This window comes from Hyla sarda, chromosome 5 (genome assembly GCF_029499605.1).
Source record: "Hyla sarda isolate aHylSar1 chromosome 5, aHylSar1.hap1, whole genome shotgun sequence".
Classification (NCBI taxonomy): Eukaryota; Metazoa; Chordata; class Amphibia; order Anura; family Hylidae; genus Hyla; species Hyla sarda.
In genome coordinates, this window is record NC_079193.1 from 49,091,300 (window position 1) to 49,113,268 (window position 21,969).

At 40.8% G+C, this 21,969-nt stretch overlaps 1 protein-coding gene across 12 annotated transcripts in view; it reads right to left on the reverse strand.

The window, feature by feature from the left end:
* The window catches only part of PARD3 (par-3 family cell polarity regulator), a 613,817-nt gene that overhangs the window by 530,163 nt on the left and 61,685 nt on the right, over window positions 1–21,969 (reverse strand). For all 12 annotated transcript variants that reach the window (XM_056519476.1, XM_056519478.1, XM_056519469.1 and 9 more), the window contains exon 2: window positions 12,127–12,228. In XM_056519476.1, coding sequence (XP_056375451.1) covers window positions 12,127–12,228 — 102 coding nt within the window. The remainder of the gene's footprint in view (window positions 1–12,126; window positions 12,229–21,969) is intronic.

The window sequence follows — 21,969 nt, forward strand, 5'->3', positions numbered from 1 at the left end:
CCCCTGCAGTGCGCACACAGCATTCGGGAACTAAATGTTCCGAAAGTTGGCAAGTGGAGTACCTCTTTAATAAACTGGGAACAAATGTATTTGGTACTCTAGAGCTCGTCGGATTCAATGTTATAGAGCAGGATGAGCCGAGCAGATTGATATCCTACTAAGATTTAGGAGAACTCTTATTTTATTATTTTATAACCCCTGCTGACTCTGGGCTTAGGAGTCCAGCGGGCGGTCTTAATCAGTGAACGACAGTTATTTGTTGAATGTTCATGCAGGGAAAGCTGCCAATCACTGAAAAGGACCACCCACTGACCTTCCGGTGTGAGGTGCAGGACTGCGCCCCATGCATTTTTACTTTGGCCCCTCCCCTCAGTTGTTCAGAGATTTCCAAACATACAGCGAGGGTAGGGGAAGGCAGAGATGGTCAGGACGCAGTTCCCCTCAGCCCCCGTACATGGTTTCCTCTTCACCCCTCCTTCAGGAGGACATCAATTCTCACAGCCCCGCTTCTAGACGTAGATTTTGACAGCTGTGATAATCTACGTCCAGGGGACTGTGGGAGCGGGACTGTAAAAATCTCTACTTGTGGTTGTGGGGCTAGCGACGAGGAGGGAGCGACGAGGAGGGAGCGACGAGGAGGGAGCGACGAGGAGGGAGCGACGAGGAGGGAGCGACGAGGAGGGAGCTTTGTACGGGGCTGAGGGAGCGACGAGGAGGGAGCTTTGTACGGGGCTGAGGGAGGGACGAGGAGGGAGGGACGAGGAGGGAGGGACGAGGAGGGAGGGACGAGGAGAGAGGGACGAGGAGAGAGGGACGAGGAGAGAGGGACGAGGAGAGAGGGACGAGGAGAGAGGGACGAGGAGAGAGGGACGAGGAGAGAGGGACGAGGAGAGAGGGACGAGGAGAGAGGGACGAGGAGAGAGGGACGAGGAGAGAGGGACGAGGAGAGAGGGACGAGGAGAGAGGGACGAGGAGAGAGGGACGAGGAGAGAGGGACGAGGAGAGAGGGACGAGGAGAGAGGGACGAGGAGAGAGGGACGAGGAGAGAGGGACGAGGAGAGAGGGACGAGGAGAGAGGGACGAGGAGAGAGGGACGAGGAGAGAGGGACGAGGAGAGAGGGACGAGGAGGGAGCTTTGTACGGGGCTGAGGGAGGTGCAGAACTGCGTCCTACATAGCTCTGCCTACCCCTCCCCTCGCTGTATGTTCGGAAATCTCAGAGGGAAGGGGCCGACGTAAAAATGCATGGGGCGCAGTTCTGCACCTCACACCGGAACTCCAGCCCAGAGTTAGCAGAGGTTTCAAATCTATTAAATGAAGGTTATACTCTGTCTTTTCCCACAAAACTATACATCCACCGGTTCAGCCCCTCCTGGCAGGAGATAGGATGGTTCTATTTAAAGGGGTACTCCACTGGAAAACATTTTTTTTTTTTTTTTATATATATATATCAACTGGTGCCAGAAAGTTAAAACAGGTTTGTAAATTACTTCTATTAAAAAAATCTTAAACCTTTCAGTACTTTTCAGCTGCTGTTATGCTCCAAAGGAAGTTCTATTCTTTTTGAATTTCTTTTCTGCTTTCTTTTCTGCCTGCCTGCTCTCTGCTGACACCTCTGTCCCTTTTAGGAACTGTCCAGAGTAGGAGCAGACCCCCATAGAAAACCTCTCCTGCTCTGGACAGTTCCTGAAATGGACAGAGGTGTCAGCAGAGAGCACTGTGGTCAGGCAGAAAAGAAATTCAAGAAGAAGAAAAAAAAAAAAAAACTTCCTGTGGATCATAACAGCAGCTGAATTGTACTGAAAGGTTTGAGATTTTTTAATAGAAGTAATTTACTTTCTGGCACCAGTTGATTTAAAAACAAAAATATTTTCCAGTGGAGTACCCCTTTAAAGCATCCCTGTCCGAGTTGTCACCCAGATACTGACCAAAAGTTTTGATAGGTTGGGATCTGGGTGATTAAACCCAATGATTGCTAATATGAAGCGGAAGAGACACGGGTGATCGCTTCTCTCTTCACTGCACCTCATGCAAACATGTCAGAAGTTTTGATCTGTTGAGGTCTCAATGCACTACTGCAGAGACCCCCAACAATTTCTAGATAAGTCCCTATGACTGATTTATAACGGTTTATCTGAAAATTCCTCTATGACGGTTTTTCCCAACCAGAGTGCCTCCAGCTTTTTGTAGTATTCCAACAGCTGGAGGCCCCTTTGTTCGGAAACACTGTTCTATGGGTTCCACCAGTAAGTTAGTTTACTTTTATGTAAGTACTTATCTATACTTTTTAATTCTATTTTAGTACCAGAATGCTGTCACACACAATATAAAGTAGCAATTACATAAACTATGTGACAGCAAAACAACTTATAGTAAAAGCAGACTAGTCATTATGTACAGAGATGGCCAATGTCTCCTAATGCTGTGCCCTTGTCACAAACACGCAGCTAATGCGTTGGCAGCTTTATATGAGCAATGCATTCCATGACTACATCACCTACGAACTCATAAAAGGCCACAATCATTTATAAAATGACAGATAATGGCTGTTTATTTCCTATACATTAAGTTCCATTAACGGGCAAATAAAACATTAAGATGAAAACTGGAAATTCTTTATAAACCAGTATAAAAAGGAAAATCTAAAAGTAAACGACTCCATCTAGAGGTAGTTTTAATAACTACACCCAACGCAAGAACATTCACAGACCCTGTATATAATTACTCTGTCAAGAAAGTGAAAGGAAAAACTTTGAAGTCAATTAGGAAAAAAAAAAAAATTTTTGGGGGGGGGGGTCTGTGTCCAAATCAAAAAGACACATAATGGATCCAGATTATAATAATTGCCTTCCAGCGCCATGTAAGAGATCCGGCGTCATAGAAAATCAAAGGAAAAATAATACACTGTTCATTAGCATAGCGCAACGTGACACGGCGCCGGAAAAGAAAATCTGAGTCACAGCAAGTGGTCACATTCTTTTTTCGGATTTTACAGGGTTTTGGAAAGAGTCTAGAATTGAATGTATCTAAAATTTCATTTACATCACATTCCTCGCCTCCATCTGAGGTACATGTGAGAATAATGGCAACGAGATACATTCATGTTATTGGACCAAACGTAGTCTACTAGTGCCAAAATATGTTTGAGGCGTTAAAGGGGTACTCTGGTGGAAAACACACACACATTATATACACACACACACACACACACACATATTTATATATATATATATATATATATATATATATATATATATATATATATATATATATATATATATATATACATATATATATATTGATGTAGATGCACCGACACCAGTACCAGGCTAGGGAGGAGAGAAGCTGTACGGGTGATAAGTAGTACCTGTCTACGGTAGAAGTTCCGATGGTGCAAAGCGTATCAGAAAGTCCTTAAATGAATCCAATAATCATAGAAGCAAGAAAATGCCGCAGCACTCACCATACAATCTTCAATCACCGTCTTCTTTATTCAGTAACAATGCATAGACAGGTACAGCAAGGGAGAGGGAATCTGGCGTGTGGGGGGGGATGTGGGTGGCGACAGACCGTTGTGTGCTCACGGCACTTCGTCAGGCCATATATACACACACACACACACACATATATATATATACCGTATATATATATATATATATATATATATATACGGTATATATATATATGTGTGTGTGTATATATTTATATTACAACTGGTGCCAGATAGGTAAATAAATTTGCAGATTACTTCTGTTTCAAAGTCTTAATCTGATTGTGCGGGAGCAGCCTTTGGCTGTCTGGGCATGCTGTGAATTGTAGTTTTGCAACAGCTGGAGGCACTCTGGTTGGGAAACACTGTGGTAGACCTTAATAGACTTAAAGGGGTACTCCGGTGAAAAACTTTTTTTTTCTGATCAACTGGTGTCAGAAAGTTAAACAGGTCTGTAAATTACTTCTATTTAAAAATATTAATATTTTCAGTACTTATCAGCTGCTGTATGCTCCAGAGGAAGCTGTGTAGTTCTTTTCTGTCTGACCACAGTGCTCTCTACTGACACCTCTGTCCGTGTCAGAAATTGTCCAGAGCAGGAGAGGATTGCTATGGGAATTTGCTCCTGCTCTGGACAGTTCCTGACACAGACAGAGGTGTCAGTAGAGAGCACTGTAGTCAAACAAAAAATAAATAAATAAATAAAACACAACTTTCTCTGTAGTATACAGCAACTAATTACTGGAAGGATTAAGATTTTTTTTTTTTATAGAAATTGTTTTCCACCGCAGTACCCCATTTAAAGCTACAAAGCTACTCCCTATCCACTGATTTCCAGAACTAGGGGCCGGGTCTCTTGTTAGAATGGTGCAACCTGGCTGTGCAAGTGTGACGCTGCTCCATATATTCTCTATGGGAGCAGCTGAACACAGTACTCGGCTATTTCTGTGCCTCCCAATGAGAATGAATGGACCTGCACAAAAATTTACAACTATAGGTCAGACCTTGATTGTACAGCTATAAACCGCGATACCCCCAACAACCCACATTCCCCCACCCCGCCACATGAGCGCTATTTATGGTTGCACTTAAAAGGGGTTATCCAGGAATCAAAAAAAAAATGAACTGATTTCTTTTAAAAACCACTCCCCGTCTGTCTCCACGTTGGGTGCGATTCTGCAGCTCAGTTCCATTGAACTGAATGGAGCCAAGTTGTAATACCACACCGCACCTGTAGACAGACTGAAAGCTATTTTTGAAAGAAATTAGCTCTGTTTTTCGATTCCTGGATAACCCCCTTTAAACACAGGGCAGCAGATTTCAAAATGTGACTAAATGTAACAGACCAGATTTACCAGGCCTGTGTATTCCTTAGGCAGTTAACCCTTAAACTGGGAATTAGAAGGACGCAACAATTTTATGTCAGCATAGACACATTTAAAGGGGTACTCCGCTGTAAAACATTTTTATTTAAATCAACTGATGACAGAAAGTTAAACAGATTTATAAATTAATTCTATTAAAAAAAATCTTAATCCTTCCAGTACTTATAAGCTCCTGTATGCGCCACAGGAAGTTCTTCTCTTTTTGAATTTCCTTTCTGTCTAACCACAGTGCTCTCTGCTGACACCTCTGACCACTTTAGGAACTGTCCAGAGTAGGAGGATAACCCCATAGCAAACCTCTCCTGCTCTGGACAGTTCCTGACATTGACAGAGGTGTCAGCAGAGAGCACTGTGGTCAGAGAGAAAGGAAATTCAAAAAGGAAATAACTTCCTGTGGAACATTCAGAGGCTTATAAGTACTAGAAGGATTAAGATTTTTTTTAATAGAATTTACAAATCTGCTTAACTTTCTGTCATCAGTTGATTAAACAAAAAAAACGTTTTCCAGTGGAGTACCCCTTTAAGTAATGCCATAAAACACTGTTTCTTCGCTAGGGATCCCCTTTTCGACACTAATAAGCCCTATTGATATGGAAAGGGAATGTAAGGAAGAGACATTCAACAACGGAAAAAAAGAATTGATTTTTGCTGGTGACATGGCAACATTGCATTAAATAAAAAATGTATGAGTGCAAACTTTAGTTGTAAATACAAAGATCATTCACTAGATGGCAGCATTCAGTAAAAAACACAAGGAGAGGTATACATTGTATTTCATATCTGCAACTAAAATATGACATTCTAAACAAACATCAACAATGTTAAAAATGGAGAAACTGACAGTACATGCCACATGCAGAAAATACCATTATTGCTATAAATCAATTTAAATAAAATAAAAATACACATTATCACACGATTATTAGTTCCGAGTTCTGTTTTCACACATACACAATGTACACCTAAGAATAATAAAAACAAAAATAAAAAAAAACAAAATGTACACAGGATGTTCGCTAATAATATGTACACAAGTTCAGCAATAGCCCAGTGCAGCCACTAGGGGGCATGTAAGGACTGTCTTCTAGCAGTTTGGATTTAGGTATGGGGAAAGCTTTACCCCCGGCCACACCCTGTAAAAAGTAAATAAGAAATGAGGCCAGGTTCACCCTAGGTTTACACTGAATGTATGATAATGTATAGATGTTACAGACACTCCCCATACTTAATAGGCCATCAACCGTATGTACCATACCCAAAAGATTAACATCTTGTTTGGATAAACTCTTTAAGAGATGGTACTGTACATAAGCATGGCATGTTACCAAACCTGGGCATTTTAGAGCAGTGGTTTCCTAACAGTGGACCTCCAGCTGTTGCAAAACTACAGCTCCCAGCATGCCACTGAGACCACCGTTCTAGAGAGACCTTGGACATTTAACCCCTATCAGAAAGAAAAAATAAATAAATAAATAAAATAAATAAAAAACAAAGACAAACAAAAACCAACGACCGAAGGCCGGTGCCTCGTGTATTATCTGGGCGTATTGTTTGAGCCTACACAGGAAAAATAGATCACTCTTTAAAGGGGTACTTCGGTGGAAAACTTTTTTTTATTTTTTTTTATCAACTGGTGCAAGAAAGTTAAACAGATTTGTAAATTACTTCTATTAAAAAATCTTAATCCTTCCAGTACTTTTTAGCTGCTGAATACTACAGAGGAAATTCATTTCTTTTTGGAACACAGTGCTCTCTGCTGACATGATCACAGTGCTCTCTGCTGACATCTCTGTCCATTTTAGGAACTGTCCAGAGCAGCATGTTTTCTATGGGGATTTTCTCCTACTCTGGACAGTTCTTAAAATGGACAGAGATGTCAGCAGAGAGCACTGTGCTCGTGATTCAGCAGAGAGCACTGTGTTCCAAAAAAAAAAAGAATTTCCTCTGAAGTATTCAGCAGCTAATAAGTACTGGAAGGATTAAGATTTTTTTAATAGAAGTAATTTACACATCGGTTTAACTTTCTGGCACCAGTTGATTTAAAAAATAAAGTTTTCCACCGGAGTAACCCTTTAAGATGGCCGCTTATGTAGGTCATAAATATGTATCACCCCCAGAATCAAATGGGGTACTGAACTGGAAAATAACTGTTTTGCCCGAAGGTCGCAGGAACAGGGGCAACCTGCCTTGTAATAAAGCAAGAGACAGATCAGTGTTTCCCAACCAGGGTGCCTCCAGCTGTTGCAAAACTACAACTCCCAGCATACCCGGGCAGCCGGTGGCTGCCCGGGCATGCTGGGAGTTGTAGTTTAGCAACAGCTGGAGGCCCCCTGGTTGGGAAACACTGAGATAGATTGATGGAAGAGACTCTTAGTAACCAGGAGCTGCTAAATCTTATTCAGTCAAGTCACAAAGTAAATGTCAGGATTTTTTTCTTGATCAAGAAGAAAAATAAATTACGTGTTTCGGATGTAGCCACCTCCTTCATCAGGTGGTGGAACATTCGGTGAGCCAGGCTGCATGCATCATGTTTGCACTCTCTACATTTTCTGGATTCAGTGAAACAGAGCTGCAACCCCACACAAACTGGATAGGCGCTGTTACTGGAAGCAAACAGCCGCCATGTTCTAACCAATAGGTTAGTCTTCATTATAAGGGCCACACCACAAGAAGAAGAATGTTTCTGTAAAGGTCAAGTCCTTTTACTCTGAAGCACCATCCCCATCCTGTTGGCAGACCTTAAAAGGGGTACTCTGCCCCTAGAAATTTTACTCCCAATCCCAGTGATTCCCAGCCAGGGTGCCCCCAGCTGTTGCGAAACCACAACTCCCAGCATGCCCAAACAACTGAAGGCTGTCCGGGCATGCTGGGAGTTGTAGTTTTACAATAACTGGTGGGTCACAGGTTGGGTAACAGTCCTGAAGAATATATACACACACTATACTCAGTCTGCCAACAGGATGGGGCTGGTGCCTGGGAGTAAATATTACTAGCTAATAATAGTAGATCTGAGGATTATGAAACTCTGCGGGAAACACCCAGGTGACTACCAGAGCCCTAGATGTTGGACTATGACAACCTGAGGGGAACCAACACCCCCCCCCCCCCCACCCCACCCCACCCCCCAAACTAGGATTATATAGACTAAAGGCAGGAAGAGTGTCTTCAGCTTGATAACTTCACTCATCTCACAAATCCTGCACTTCAGGTCTTGCAAGGTTCAGTCATAAAAGAGAAAATAAAAATTGTCCTCCGCTCCTTTCACGTCTTTCAGGAAGTTTAATTGTCTGGATGAGTAAGTGCGCAGGACGCTGAGGAGGGAAGGGAACGGTGAATACTGGCGTTAAGGTATTCCTTCATCTTGGGTCAGTAGGGTCAGCAAACGTTACTAGTGATACCATAGGTGACCCCCTCCAAAAACCACAAGCACCTGCTGTGAATGGACGGCCCTGGTGGGGGTTTAGTTTTAGGAGCGTGACAGTTGTCATGTGAGGATTCCTGAAATCTTCCGGGACATGCCGGCAACATTACATATATATAATGGATGAAGTTTCACAAGTAAAATATTGTATTAAATTACATACAGTAAAAGTGCAGGGCTGCTTCTGTGTGTCCAAGAACTGCCGTCTAACACTGCAACTTAATACCTATAAATTGGCGCTCTGAAGAGAGAGAGACGTGCCAGACATTGCCACGGCTGGCTGTTAACTACATAAAGTCAAGAAAGGGACCTAAAACAGTCCGAGATTTCGGTCAATGGAAATTTGGTGACTGATAGTGGTCTTCTACGTCAGGCAAAGCACCTATATTATTTATCACTCTTGCTCTCTAGCGCCATCTATTGGAGGAGAGCTCATTTGCATACTATTTCCACAGGGAGCATTGCCTGGTCTGCAAGACTGCGTGAGGCACTGTTTCCCAACCAAGGGGCCTCCAGCTGTTGCAAAACTACAACTCCCAGCATGCCCGGACAGCCAACGGCTGTCCGGGCATGCTGGGAGTTGTAGTTTTGCAACAGCTAGAGGCACCCTGGCTGGAAAACACTGCCGTAAGGAGACACTACCCCTTAGACCCATGCCATAGGCCTCTCTCTCAGCCAACTAGTATTCTTGTCTGTATCAGCTGTCCAGAGATGGTCTGTTTGGAAGATGATCCCTAGTCCTGTTTCAAGGCTTCTTAAAAGTAAAGTGTTAGCTATTGATTAAGATTTCTGTTCTTTAAGAATTTTTCACGTTTTGATTTTATTTTATTTTTTTTTCATTTTACTATCTATATTTTTACTAATCAGTATTTAAAGGGGTATTCCAGAAAAAAAAAAAAAAAAATATATATATATATATATATATATATATATATATATATCTCAACTGGTTCCAGAAAGTTAAACTGATTTGTAAATTACTTCTATTAAAAAAAATCTTAATTCTTTCAGTACTTATGAGCTTCTGAAGTTAAGGTTGTTCTTTTCTGTCTAAGTAATCTCTGATGACAAGTGTCTCGGGAAACGCCCAGTTTAGAAGCAAATTCCCATAGCAAACCTCTTCTAAACTGGGCGGTTCCCGAGACACGTGTCATCAGAGAGGACTTAGACAGAAAAGAACAAGCTAAACTTCAGAAGCTCATAAGTACTGAAAGGATTAAGATTTTTTTATAGAAGAAATTTACAAATCTGTTTAACTTTCTGGAACCAGTTGATATATTTAAAAAAAAAAAAAAAAAGTTTTTTCCTGGATAACCCCTTTAAGTCAGTCATTCTGAAATCTTGTAGTCTATATTTTGGTCACTATGCCTAAAAATAAGCTGAGAATTTCTGTTCTGTCTGCCAGTAAAGGAACCCCTTTTCTGCATCATCAGACTTACTCTTTGGTAAGTACATAAGTATTCTGAGCACCTTCTGCTTTAGTTCAGCTACTGAGAATCCAGCAGAGACAATCCCAAATAAAAGATAAATAAGGCTCTAAAATAAATAAGATCTCTTTATAAAAATAACTTTGGGAGAATAAGAATAGCCTGGCAGGGTTACTAGTACTGAAGGGGGATGTATGACTTCTATACTGCTAAGCCAATAAATTGGGATGCATAGCTGCAGACCATCAACATTCCTTATCTGCAGTATATTATATTACAGCCTTCACTGCAATGTCCGTCAATTCTGAAACCACTTCTGTGAAAGGGTTATACCAGCATTAAATATCATTCTTTACAAAAAAAAATAAATAATACTTAAAGGGGTTTTCCAGGATTTTTTTTATTTGACTATGCTACAGGGGCTGTAAAGTTAGTGTAGTTCATAATATAGTGTCTGTACCAGTGTGTGACGGTTTTCTCACAATTCTTCTGTGATTTTCACTCCACTATTTATTTTTACCAGCATACAAAATGACTGTTGTCTCAGATTTTTCCCACGTTGCAATGGGGCCGAGACCTTACTCACTAGTCAGCTGATGACAGGGAGCCTGTCTGCTTCAATGGGTGGTGCGATCGCTTGGTGGAAGAGAGATCAATCTGCAACTAATGCAACAGCTGTAGGTACCCTGATTGAAAACCACAAGTCTTTTGAATGGATGCAGCTCATTTACGTTTCAATGGGTGGCATGGCTGATGTGTGGGAGGGAGGAAAATGGAATTGTGGGATTTGTAGTCAAAAAGAGAAAAGTCAAACAGGAAATACCAACTCACAAAAAGTTAGCCACAGTATTATGGTAATCTCACAACATAGCCATTTAGCCCCTAAGACAAGCGTAGATCCTTCCTAAGCATGTCCATTACTGTCTGCCAGGTACGTACTAAAATCACCTTATGGTGGAGAACCCCTTTAAGGATTTTTGGAATCTATATGCTGTTAAAAAGCAAATAATTATTACATTAACATAATAATATGGTGCCCCCTGGTGTTCAGTGTGTATAGCAGTGTACATATCCACCTACTGCCATTAGTGCCACGAACATAATTGCTGCCCCACTGACAGACAGGATTTCTGCCAGATTCCAATTCTTCGTCTGAAGAGTAATAAAAGTTGAAGATGTTTTATCAGTACAGAGTTCTGGCTGTGGAACTGTTTGTTACTCTTAATAAAATAGATAGAAGTCACGGGAACAGCTTGTCATGCTGAAAAGAAACCAACTTGGATTCTGAGAAGGCACAAAATTAGTGTCCAAATAAGATGAACACAGCTCGTCAGTGTAATGCCTAGTGCAGGACTTGTGGGGGCAGTGCTGGAGGTCAGTGTGTAAAGTTACAGGCGTGATACTTTAAAGGGGTACTCCAGTGGAAAACTTTCTTAAAAAAAAAAAAAATTTAAGTCAACTGATGGCAGAAAGTTAAACAGATTTGTGAATTATCAACTAGAAGAAAACCAGAAGGGGCACTCACGAGTCTTCTTTCGTTACGACATTTATTGGGAGGGTTTACAGCAGCGGGAATGCCGGGCAGATCTTTATGCCACACCGGACCTGGACCAGAGTCTCAGACACCAGTACTAAATATAAGAAGGCTGGCTTAAAGTGGTACTCCGGCCCTAAGACATCTTATCACGGCTGTCACACCCCCTCCCATAGGCTTGCATTGAGGGGGCGGGTTGTGACACCACAAGGGGGCGGAGTCGTGACGTGACGATACTCCTGCCCTGTGGTCTTAAGTCTTCAGGCATGGAGCTATTGTCGCTCCGAGCACCTGAGACAGCTGGGTGCTGCATGAGAGATTGCAGCGGGACCCCTGTGATCAGACAGCTTATCCCCTAACCTTTGCATAAGGGATAAGATGTCTTGGGGCCGGAGTACCCCTTTAAGTACCCCTTTTGCGTCAGACAGCCTGTGCGCCAGAAATCATACACCAACTATGAGCTAAAGTAGCTTCATGACAGAACATATGCTATTTTCTGGCATAAGAAATGATAACTGTGCAGGGCTGCGGGCGGCCTCGTCCCACCTAGATAAGCTGTGTCCACTTTTTCTAAACAAGGCTGAATAGCTGCAGAAAATATTGGATATTAACTCAATTTCAGAACTTCTGGTATGCAAATACTTTACTGGATAACCTATTATTTAATGCAAATGTTCTTTAAAGAAATTCAGCAATGTATGGGAAGACCCCTTAAATACAGCTTGAATCCATGGCTGGAACTTTAGAACTCTGCTTATTGCAGGTAGTGATTAGACACAGATCCAAAAACTACACTAAACCATTCCCTAGGGCCGCCACGCATCACAGAAGAGCAGAGTCATATATTCGGTAATTAAAGGTTTCACTTACTCTGTCTTTATCATCAGCCACGTCACAGAGAATGTCATCGAGGTCCAGAATGCCGCCGTCCCCATGTTCTAACCGGTGAACTTGTATCCAGTAATTATGGTCCTGTCAGAAGAAAATTATTAGTTAGAGAAGGACACATGTAAGTGATGTAATGAGGTCTCCTGCACCTTATGTAGGTCTGTGGTTTACTGCAGAACACTGGTGACCAAGCACACGGACATTATACTAAAAACACACATGGCAGACAATATAAAAGATCACAGTTAGGGCCCATTCACACTACAGGTATCATCCTGTAAAAAAAACCTCCGTTATTTCTCCCAGCAAAAAGTCCTGAAACCGGCTGGCAAAAAATCCCATTCATAGTTAGTATGGTTGAAAAAAGACATACGTCCATCAAGTCCAACCAGGGGATTCGTGTCAATGGGATTTTTTTGACCATCATTTTGCATCAGGTATGTCTGTTTTTACTAATGTCCGTTTTTTTGTTGGCACAAAAGACGGTGCATGCACTAATTTTTGGTCCGGCAAAAAAAAAAATGGTGAAAAAACGGATATTAAAATTTTACATTTAAGTCTATGGGAACCGGATGTTCAAAAAAACTGTCAGGTTTTTTAACATCCGTTTTTTGCACTGAGCATGCTCAGTACAGCTTTACAAAAAAGGGGTTAAAAACCTGATAAAAAAAACAAACCTATGTAACTGGTGATAACGGATGAACACGGATGAACAAAATCATGTTTTTTAAGAAAAAAAACTAAAGATATCGGATTATGGTCAGTTATTACCAGTTATTGCTTCCGTTCTTTTTTCATCCGTTATTGTAAAATAACGGCAGTAAAAAAAGCAGGATGATACCTGTAGTGTGAAAGGGGCCTAAGTCAAAAGCATCCATAGGTCTCTATTCAGTCTACATCCATTGGGCCAAGGGTAGATCGGTGGAAAGCCATTCCATACAAAGGCAATAGATAAATAAGAAGTGTATACCACACAGCACCAGATAATGTTTAACATACCCACTGGTGATGTACGCCATGTCTATACAGTGATATACACTGCAGGTATACATATGGAACAGCCTTTAATAGCGTTTGATGCCTGCGTCTCTGTTTAAAGGGGTACAATTATTATTTTTTTTTTAAATGAACTGGTGCCAGAAAGTTAAACAGATTTGTAAATGACTTCTATTAAAAAACCTTTACCCTTCCAGTACTTTTTAGCAGCTGTATGCTACAGAGGAAATTCTTTTCTTTTTGATTTTATTTTTTGTCTTGTCCACAGTGCTCTCTGCTGACACCTCTGTCCGTGTCAGGAACTGTCCAGAGCAGCATAGGTTTGCTATGGGGATTTTCTCCTGTTCTGGACAGTTCCTGATACGGGCATCAGGTGTCAGCAGAGAGCACTGTGGACAAGACAAAAAAGAAATTCAATAATAAATAGAATTTCCTCAGTAGCATACAGCTGCTAATAAGTAATGAAAGGATTTTTTAATAGAAGTCATTTACAAATCTGGCACCAGTTGATTTAAAAATAAAAGATAGAAAAAGTTTTCCACCGGAGTACCCCTTTAAACATACAGGAGCATTACTGCTCACGATATATTCGCAGGGCTGAATGTGAATGCACCCGCTCTAACATACATAGTGGGCAGCAATACACTCTGTATTGTTTCTGCTGAGATACAAGTGAGCAGCAGTGGTGGGGAAACACGTATGTATTACCACTCACATACACTGGTCTAGATCGCTGGGTGCGTGAGAGCCACAGAATGCTGGAACACTTGCAGTCCCATGATTTGACTGGTCGAAACGCATAAGTCTAAGACTGTTCCATGTTTTTGTGCCATATGTGAATGTAAACCCCTGTTTCCTGTTCATGGACTTCACTGCTGATTTTATCAAAGGGTATTAAAAGTTGAAGATGTTTTATCAGTACAGAGTTCTGGCTGTGGAACCGTTTGTTACTCTTAATAAAATTGATAGAAGTCACGGGGAACAGCTTGTCATGCTGAAAAGAAACCAACTTGGATTCTCAGAAAGCACAAAATTAGTGTCCAAATTAGATGAACACAGCTCGTCAGTGTAATGCCTAGTGCAGGACTTGTGGGGGCAGTGCTGGAGGTCAGTGTGTGAAGTCATAGTTGTGCTACTTTAAAGGGGGTAAATTACATCCAGAAAGTTAAACAGATTTGTAAATGACTTCTATTAAAAAATCTTAATCCTTCCAGTACTTATTAGCTGCGGAATACTAAAGAGGAAGTTCCTTTCTTTTTGGATTTCTTTTCTATCACGACCACAGTGCTCTCTGCTGACACCTCTGTCCGTGTCAGGAACTGTCCAGAGCAGGAGAAAATCCCCATAGCAAACATATGCTGCTATGGACAGTTCCTAAAATGGACAGAGGTGTCCACAGAGAGCACTGTGGTCATGACAAAATAAATCCCAAAATAAAAGAATTTCCTCTGTAGTATACAGCCACTAATAAGTACAGGAAGGATTAGGAATCTTTAATAGAAGTAATTTACAAATCTGTTTAACTTTCTGGCACCAATTGATTAAAAAAAAAAAAAAAAGTTTTCCACATGAGTACCCCTTTAAAGTTATCTCCGGAACAATTACACTTACAACATGGATATAAAGAAAAAAGCCCTCCAAATCCCCCACTCCACCCCCCAAAAATAAAATCACATTTTATACATACATATATATATATATATATATATATATAAAAATTCTCCTCTTGATCCCCTCACCCTCCCAGACCCCTTTTAAATTAGAACATACGGAGAGCCCAGACAAATGTGAATACTTTTTGTAAGAAATCCAAAGTTTTATAACAGGCGAAAGAGAGAAGCAAACGTATAATTTGCTTCCCCAAGCTCTGGCCAACAAGGCAGTTCCATTCCCTGTTCTCCGCAGACCTTTACTAACAAGACCAGACAAGTAATGTACATGGCTTGTGTTACAGGGAACGTATGCTAAGCTTCTAAAACATCCAGATATCCTCCTCTAATGTAGACTTAGGGAATTTATGGGTTAAAAACAAGCTTAAAATGAACTTCAACTTGTATGGGGGTGTAAGAAATCTCATTCAGAAACTATTCCGACCAGATCAGATAAACGTCCTAAACGTAAAAGTGTCATATTATTTTACCTTTAAATTGAGCAGGTAAAATGGTCAATGCTCAATATTCACTAAATATTCAATAAATCAGGGGTGTGGAAATTCAATAAAAACTACTTGTCCGTGGGAAAAAATGAGCAAAATCTACTTGTCCCTCATGACGATCCACTTGCCTGGGCCAATTTACGCTTTTACACTCGTTACACTTTTAATATGGAAGGGGTTAATGTGTGTATTTTAAACTTATAATTTTTTTTTTTTTTTTTTTTTTTTTTTACACTTTATTAGTCCCTTAGGCGACTTTTAGGAGGAATCATTAGATTCCTCATACAGATCAATACAGTTCTATTGAACTCCATTGATCTGTGTGCTCTGCGATCCATTGATAAAGCCTGGTCCTGCCAGGATCTATCAATAACAGAGCCAAGGACACCAGGGAAACAGAAGTAAGCCCTCCGGATACCTCTATAGAGGCGGCCCCCAGCTACTGAAAACAGCTGGGGGCTGCAGAGTGTGGAGCAGGCAGGAGTCAGAAGCCCGCTCCATACACCCCTCTGAGCGCCGCCACGCTTGTCGGGGCTTTCAGGTCCGGCCCTGCTTGCTCAAAGCAGAGCTAAGGGCCTGAAAAATTCCCCTGCCCGGCGCCTGGAACTGCATGTCCCAGGCGTCGGGCGATGGGAATTCCACATCCCTGATGTTTGTCACTTTTTCATGACAGTAAGTTTTAAGGTTGATTCTATCCTATGGCTTGTAAGACACTGGGATCAGCAGTGATTTAATCACTATAAACATCATAAAAATCCATCAGGTCAGGGGTATGACATGGGGGTATGAAGTCCACAGACTGGAAAGATTATGTGGTTCTTCACGATGTTGTGGAAAGACATCCAGCCTGCTCATTATTGAGACCACAAAATATGAGGCTCCCGACCATTACTGCACAACTACAGCGTTACCAGAGTCCCGGCTGGAGGAGAAGTGACCACAGAGCCGCTGACGCTGCACAACAAGGACTCCACAGAAATCCTCTGCCAGCCATGCAGATCATTACTTTCCAGTTCTTTGCATGCAGTTTTCGGACGTTGTAAGTAATGAGGCATAACTCATGCAAAATACAATTGGGTGTCTTTTCTTTGTGCCCGACATTTTACAAGGAGAAACAAACAAAATCTTTTATTTCGTATTATTATCCTAACTAAAAGCTCTTCTATAAAACCTCTAATTTCATGCAATAAAATACAGTGGCCGATGTGAAACAACAAAAATATCTATATAAAGTCAGAAAACAAGGAGGATCAAACACAGATGGAATTTAAACAAACAAAAAATGTGTGTTAGGGGGTTATGTACATTCCCCATGGTCAACACGGGGTAATTGTGGGGCATGGTTTAGCTAAGATGTGGGGGGGGGGGGGGGAGCCCTAACCTGTGTGCGTGCAAGGTGAGCCTGTATCTGTCCTCCAGAGGATCTGCACTTCCCATGAAAGGTAAATCAAGGCTCCCTTTACAAATAAGCAGCAGCTCCATGCCAAGTGTAAACCCTCATTTTTAATGTGCTTTTCTTTCATTTCTGCCCATATAACACCTTGCAAAGCAAGTCCATCTGTGACCACTACTTCTACAGAAGATATATTGCACTGTACTAAGCAGCCTGTTAATTCCAGTGCACGCTTATCACTATGTTATAGCACAACAGATAGGAATAAGTGATATGATTGTCCAGAGAAATAAGGGAAAGGAAGTACCTGTGTGTGTACTATTTGCAAACAGCACAGTACAGCTCAGGTCTTTTTAAAGACAAGTGCCCTTTAGGGGTTCTACACCATTCTTATAAATTAATATATTATATTGTTCTAATAAATAATATAAAATAGATAGAAGAGATCTTCGTCCTACAACTGATATACTCATGGTTCCCCTTTCTCTGTTTTCACATCCAAAATGGATTTGTTTAATTTAGTTGTAATGGCTGTATTCATCGACATGTATATATCTGTATAGTTGTAAATGCCCTTTTACTCCAAATGAATACACAAACTGTATTACATGTGTGAAGAGTGGAGGGTATACAAACCCATTACAGCCACAACAGTGGAACGGGAACACCTCTGTTCTTTCTGGCAATGAGAGATTACAGGTAATTTAAAGGGGTACTCCACTGGGAAACATTTTCTTTTAAATCAACCGGGGCCGGAAAGTTAAACAGATTTTTAATGACTTCTATTAAAAAATCCTGATCCTTCCAGTACTTATCAGCTGCTGTATACTACAGAGGAAGTTCTTTTCTTTTTGAATTTCCTTTCTGTCTGACCACAGTGCTCTCTGCTGACACCTCTGTCCATTTTTAGGAATTGTCCAGAGTAGGAGCAAATCCCCATAGGAAACCTATCCTGCTCTGAACAGTTCCTAAAATGGACAGAGAGCACTGTGGTCAGACAGGAAGGAAATTCAAAAAGAAAAGAACTTCCTCTGTAGTATGTAGCAGCTGATAAGTACTGAAAGGATTGGGATTTTTTAATAGAAGTCATTTACAAATCTGTTTAACTTTCTGGTACCAGTTGATTTAAAAGAAAATATTTTCCAGTGGAGTACCCCTTTAAGAACATAAATCTTATTATCCTAATTCTGTGGGTTTGTCATGTCCATCTAAAATCTCATGCGATGATTCAGGTGAATGACTTCCATCTATGTCACAATATACAACAAAGGACAACTTAGTTTCACTCTAAAGCAAGAATGGTAGAAAAGCAGAGCTATAAAAGCCTGTGATCACAACCTGGAGACAGAGACGTTCACCGAGATTAAAGCAGGTTTAATACATTAAAAACAGGACTTGACCCTTTGTTCTATAAACCCCAAGTTATGGGCATTACCAACCAAAAACACCAGACATAAAAGACGGGACAAGTCTAACTCAAGAGGAAAATTAAGCAAGACTGATAAACCAAGTATACAACGTGGATTGGAAGAAGACCAAAAATACACTAATTGTAGGATACTTCTATAATATGGCACGAGATGAAGCTACCGCCACAGATTCACTAAACAACCCTGTGCACCGTTATATTAAATGGGTATTCCAGGAAAAAAAAAATAAACTTTATATATAATCTCAACTGGCTCCAGAAAAAGTTAAACAGATTTGTAAATTACTTCTATTAAAAAAATCTTAATCTTTCCAGTACTTATCAGCTGAAGTTGAATTGTTCTTTTCTTTCTGACAATAGTGCTCTCTACTGACACCTCTGCTTCTATCAGGAACTGTCCGAAGCATTAGAGGTGGGGATTTGCTCCTACTCTGGACAGTTCCTGAGACAAGCAGAGGTGTCAGCAGAGAGCACTGTTGTCAGACAAAAAAAGAACAACTCAACTTCAGCAGCTGATAACTACTGGAAGGATAAAGATTTTTTAATAGAATTTACAAATATGTTTAACTTTCTGGAGCCAGTTAATATAAAAAAATAAAAATAAAATAAAATTCCTGGAATACCCCTTTAAAGAATAGAAACCCAGAGTTAATTTCTTCCAAAATCAGCACCACACCTGTCCTCAGGTTGTATGTGGTATTACAATTAAGCTCCAGTCACTTCAATGTAACTGGGCTACAATATCACACACAACCTGAAGGACAGGCTGTTTTTGGAAGAAATTAGCTCAGTTTTTTTGAATTTAAATAAAATCTGTTCTCCACCTAAATACACTTCTATGAAAATCTGCTTATGTGCGAGTTGCCGGGCACATGTGCTGTATACTCAAACACATCACAGCTGCTCCCTGAGCTAGGCCGAGAGCAGCCGCAATGTGTGCGAGTATACTGGGCATGCGTGCGTCAACTCGACCATCGCAGTGTGTCTGCTCGTAGCGGTGGATTGCCGCTCCGAACAAGCACATCTGAGACACTGTATGGGTCCATCGTTGGCGGATCCACAGGGTAAAATACGCTGTGGATCTGCCCGTGTGAACAAGCCCTTAAAGCGTACCTGTCATTTCCCGTTACTTGTTGGGATAAGTCAACCTGCGTGTGTACTTAAGAAGCTGCACTATTTCTGGCCATTACATAACTTGTATGTGGTAATTAATACAGTATGTATGGTCCTCCCTGGGAGTTGTGGCTGCTCTAATAGGGTCCCAATCCTTCATATAGCATATAAATTATTGCATTTTATTCAAGCAAGCAATCACAAACAAACCTTTTGTTTGTGATTGCTTGCTTGAATAAAATCCAATAGTTTCTATGCAGGTGGAGTGCCTTGTTTTTATATTCATATTGTATGTGGCAATTTTCAGCAAATTTCTGCGCTACAGGCTCCATCTCTAATTTGCAATTCTCCCAGAGCTGATGGGTGGAGCTCCCTCCTCCCCCTCTATAGACTTGTATTGCTGGTCTTGAAAACACAGGACAAAGCTGAGCTAATGTTAAGTGGAATGCAGTGTCAGGAGAAAGAAAAAGATATATTGCAAAGTTTCTTGTATAGGCTGTCTGGGCATGTAGGAGCATCTGGGAGTTGTAGTTTTTCTTAAAAAAAAAAAAGTGTTCACCTCTGTTAAGATGTGAGCATTTGGGGAAGGGATGTTTAAACATCGAATTACGTCAGCAAGATAACACCCCATGCATGATTTGATCAGAGAAACTTCAATGGAACCTTATCCTTGCAAATGACAATAAAATGGAATATTTTAGGCGTGCATCACATGACGACCACATCAAGATCAGCACCAAATAGCTGCATTTCTTCCATACTACGTCCTTCACATATAGTGAGGCAATGAAGAGTATGTATCATGTGGATGTTAATATGAAATACCTTAGCATCTTGTGACTACCTCGTTGCTTAAACTCTAAACACAGTCGAGAAGGTATTTCTTGTACATAAATGGAACCCCGTACAGATTACGAAACACTTGACAGTATGCTGTAAGGTCATTACCCCAAGTAGATTTTTTCCTAAATCGATATAACAAAAAATATTACATTTATTATTATTAATAATATAAATGTATTTATATATGGTAAAAAATAAATAAAACCTAAAAATCAATCTGCACTTCCAGGAATACAGTAACACAAGACAAGGTCATTAGACTCTGCAGGGAGTCACGAGGTCAAATACACAGCGGACTATGGACTTCAAGGATTACACACGCTGAGCCGCTGCTTTGTAGCCTCTGAGTGTGAATGCAATTTTGGTTTTTTTTTTGGGGGGGGGGGGATTACAGAGATAAACGTAATGATTTTATCCTTAATGCTCCACTTTTATCCTCAATAATCCACTTTGAGATTGTGCAGATAAGCCAGTTACTAGATTGAGAAGAGCGCACAGAATAAAGAAACCTCCAGAAGGATCAGATCGTTATTTGCTTTTTTTTATTTTAAGCGACAGATTGATCCCTAACACACAATATTGCATCTACATTACAATAGAATATTTATCTACTGAGCCGAAGATGGCAGATAGAGACTAAAACTACTAGACTAAGTGCATTAAAGAAAAGAGAAGCCTTATTGGGGTACTTCACTGACTAAATGTTCCAAACGCTGGCTAGTGGAGTACCCCTTTAAGTCTGCATGGCTTTTTTGTATATGGGAAATGCACAGCGTTTTTTTTTATTTTTTTTATTATATATATATATATATATATATATATATATATATTAGTTTGGTATCAACTAAAGTGCTGGCTGACTTATTCTTTGTCTGTATTGCACATACGGGGGAGTGGCTACCTCCATGTTGGCCTTGCACCCCACCCACCTCTATCAGGTGTGTATATAAGGTGTCTTGGATGTTCCAGACCCTGCCATGCTTACTGAACTGTTCACACAGAGGCATATTCACAGTGTAGGGTCCGTCCCAATGAGGCCACCTTATCGCGGTGGGACGGTCCAAGCTATTTGACCTCCCCACTATTTCATGCCTCACTATTTCATAGTTTCACATTTGCATCTATTACACCATAGCTGTATAGCTCTCCATGTTTTATCTGCATGTTCATGTTTTATCTTTGTGCTGGCAGTGTGCTGCTGCATTCTTTTGTTGCTATATATGTAAAGCTTTCTAGATTAGCCACTTAAAAGGTTGCTACTGATAACACCTATGCAGGGGTACAGGTGTACCCGAGAGTCCACATGCCCGCCCCCTACCAGGGCCAGATACACATGCAAAATATAGTTGTTTTTTTTTTTACGTATTAAGTTTTAAGTCCCGACTGTGGGTCATTACACCTGCAGTCAGACTGGGACTTGAGGCCACAAATATGGGTACATAAACGCTCTCCTATTGCTTGTGAGAGTCAGGCCTTAGAGTAATACTGCTGACAATACCCAGTGATCATGCAATGCCATAACCACAATACATGTTCCCCCCATGGAGCCTGGCCCATTGTTAGCGGGCACAATGACAGATCTACAGTGCACATGTCCAAGTAACATGTTATTTAGAGACAACAACAACAAAAAAGCACAGTAGAAATAAAAAACACTTCATTCAGGATTCACTTGTGTCTATATCCCAATGCCAAGAAAAGGCAGAGCAGACGTTACTCTGCCAGGTACAAATATTAATATAAGCCTGAGGCTAGGTTTTAATTTTTCATCAAAAACACCCCCCAAATAGCAACATTTGTAGAACAGTGTTTTGGGTTGGTTTTTTTTGTTTGTTTGTTTGCAGCAAAAACGCAGTGGCCAGAGGTTAGCTAGAAGTCAATAGGGAATTATGAAAT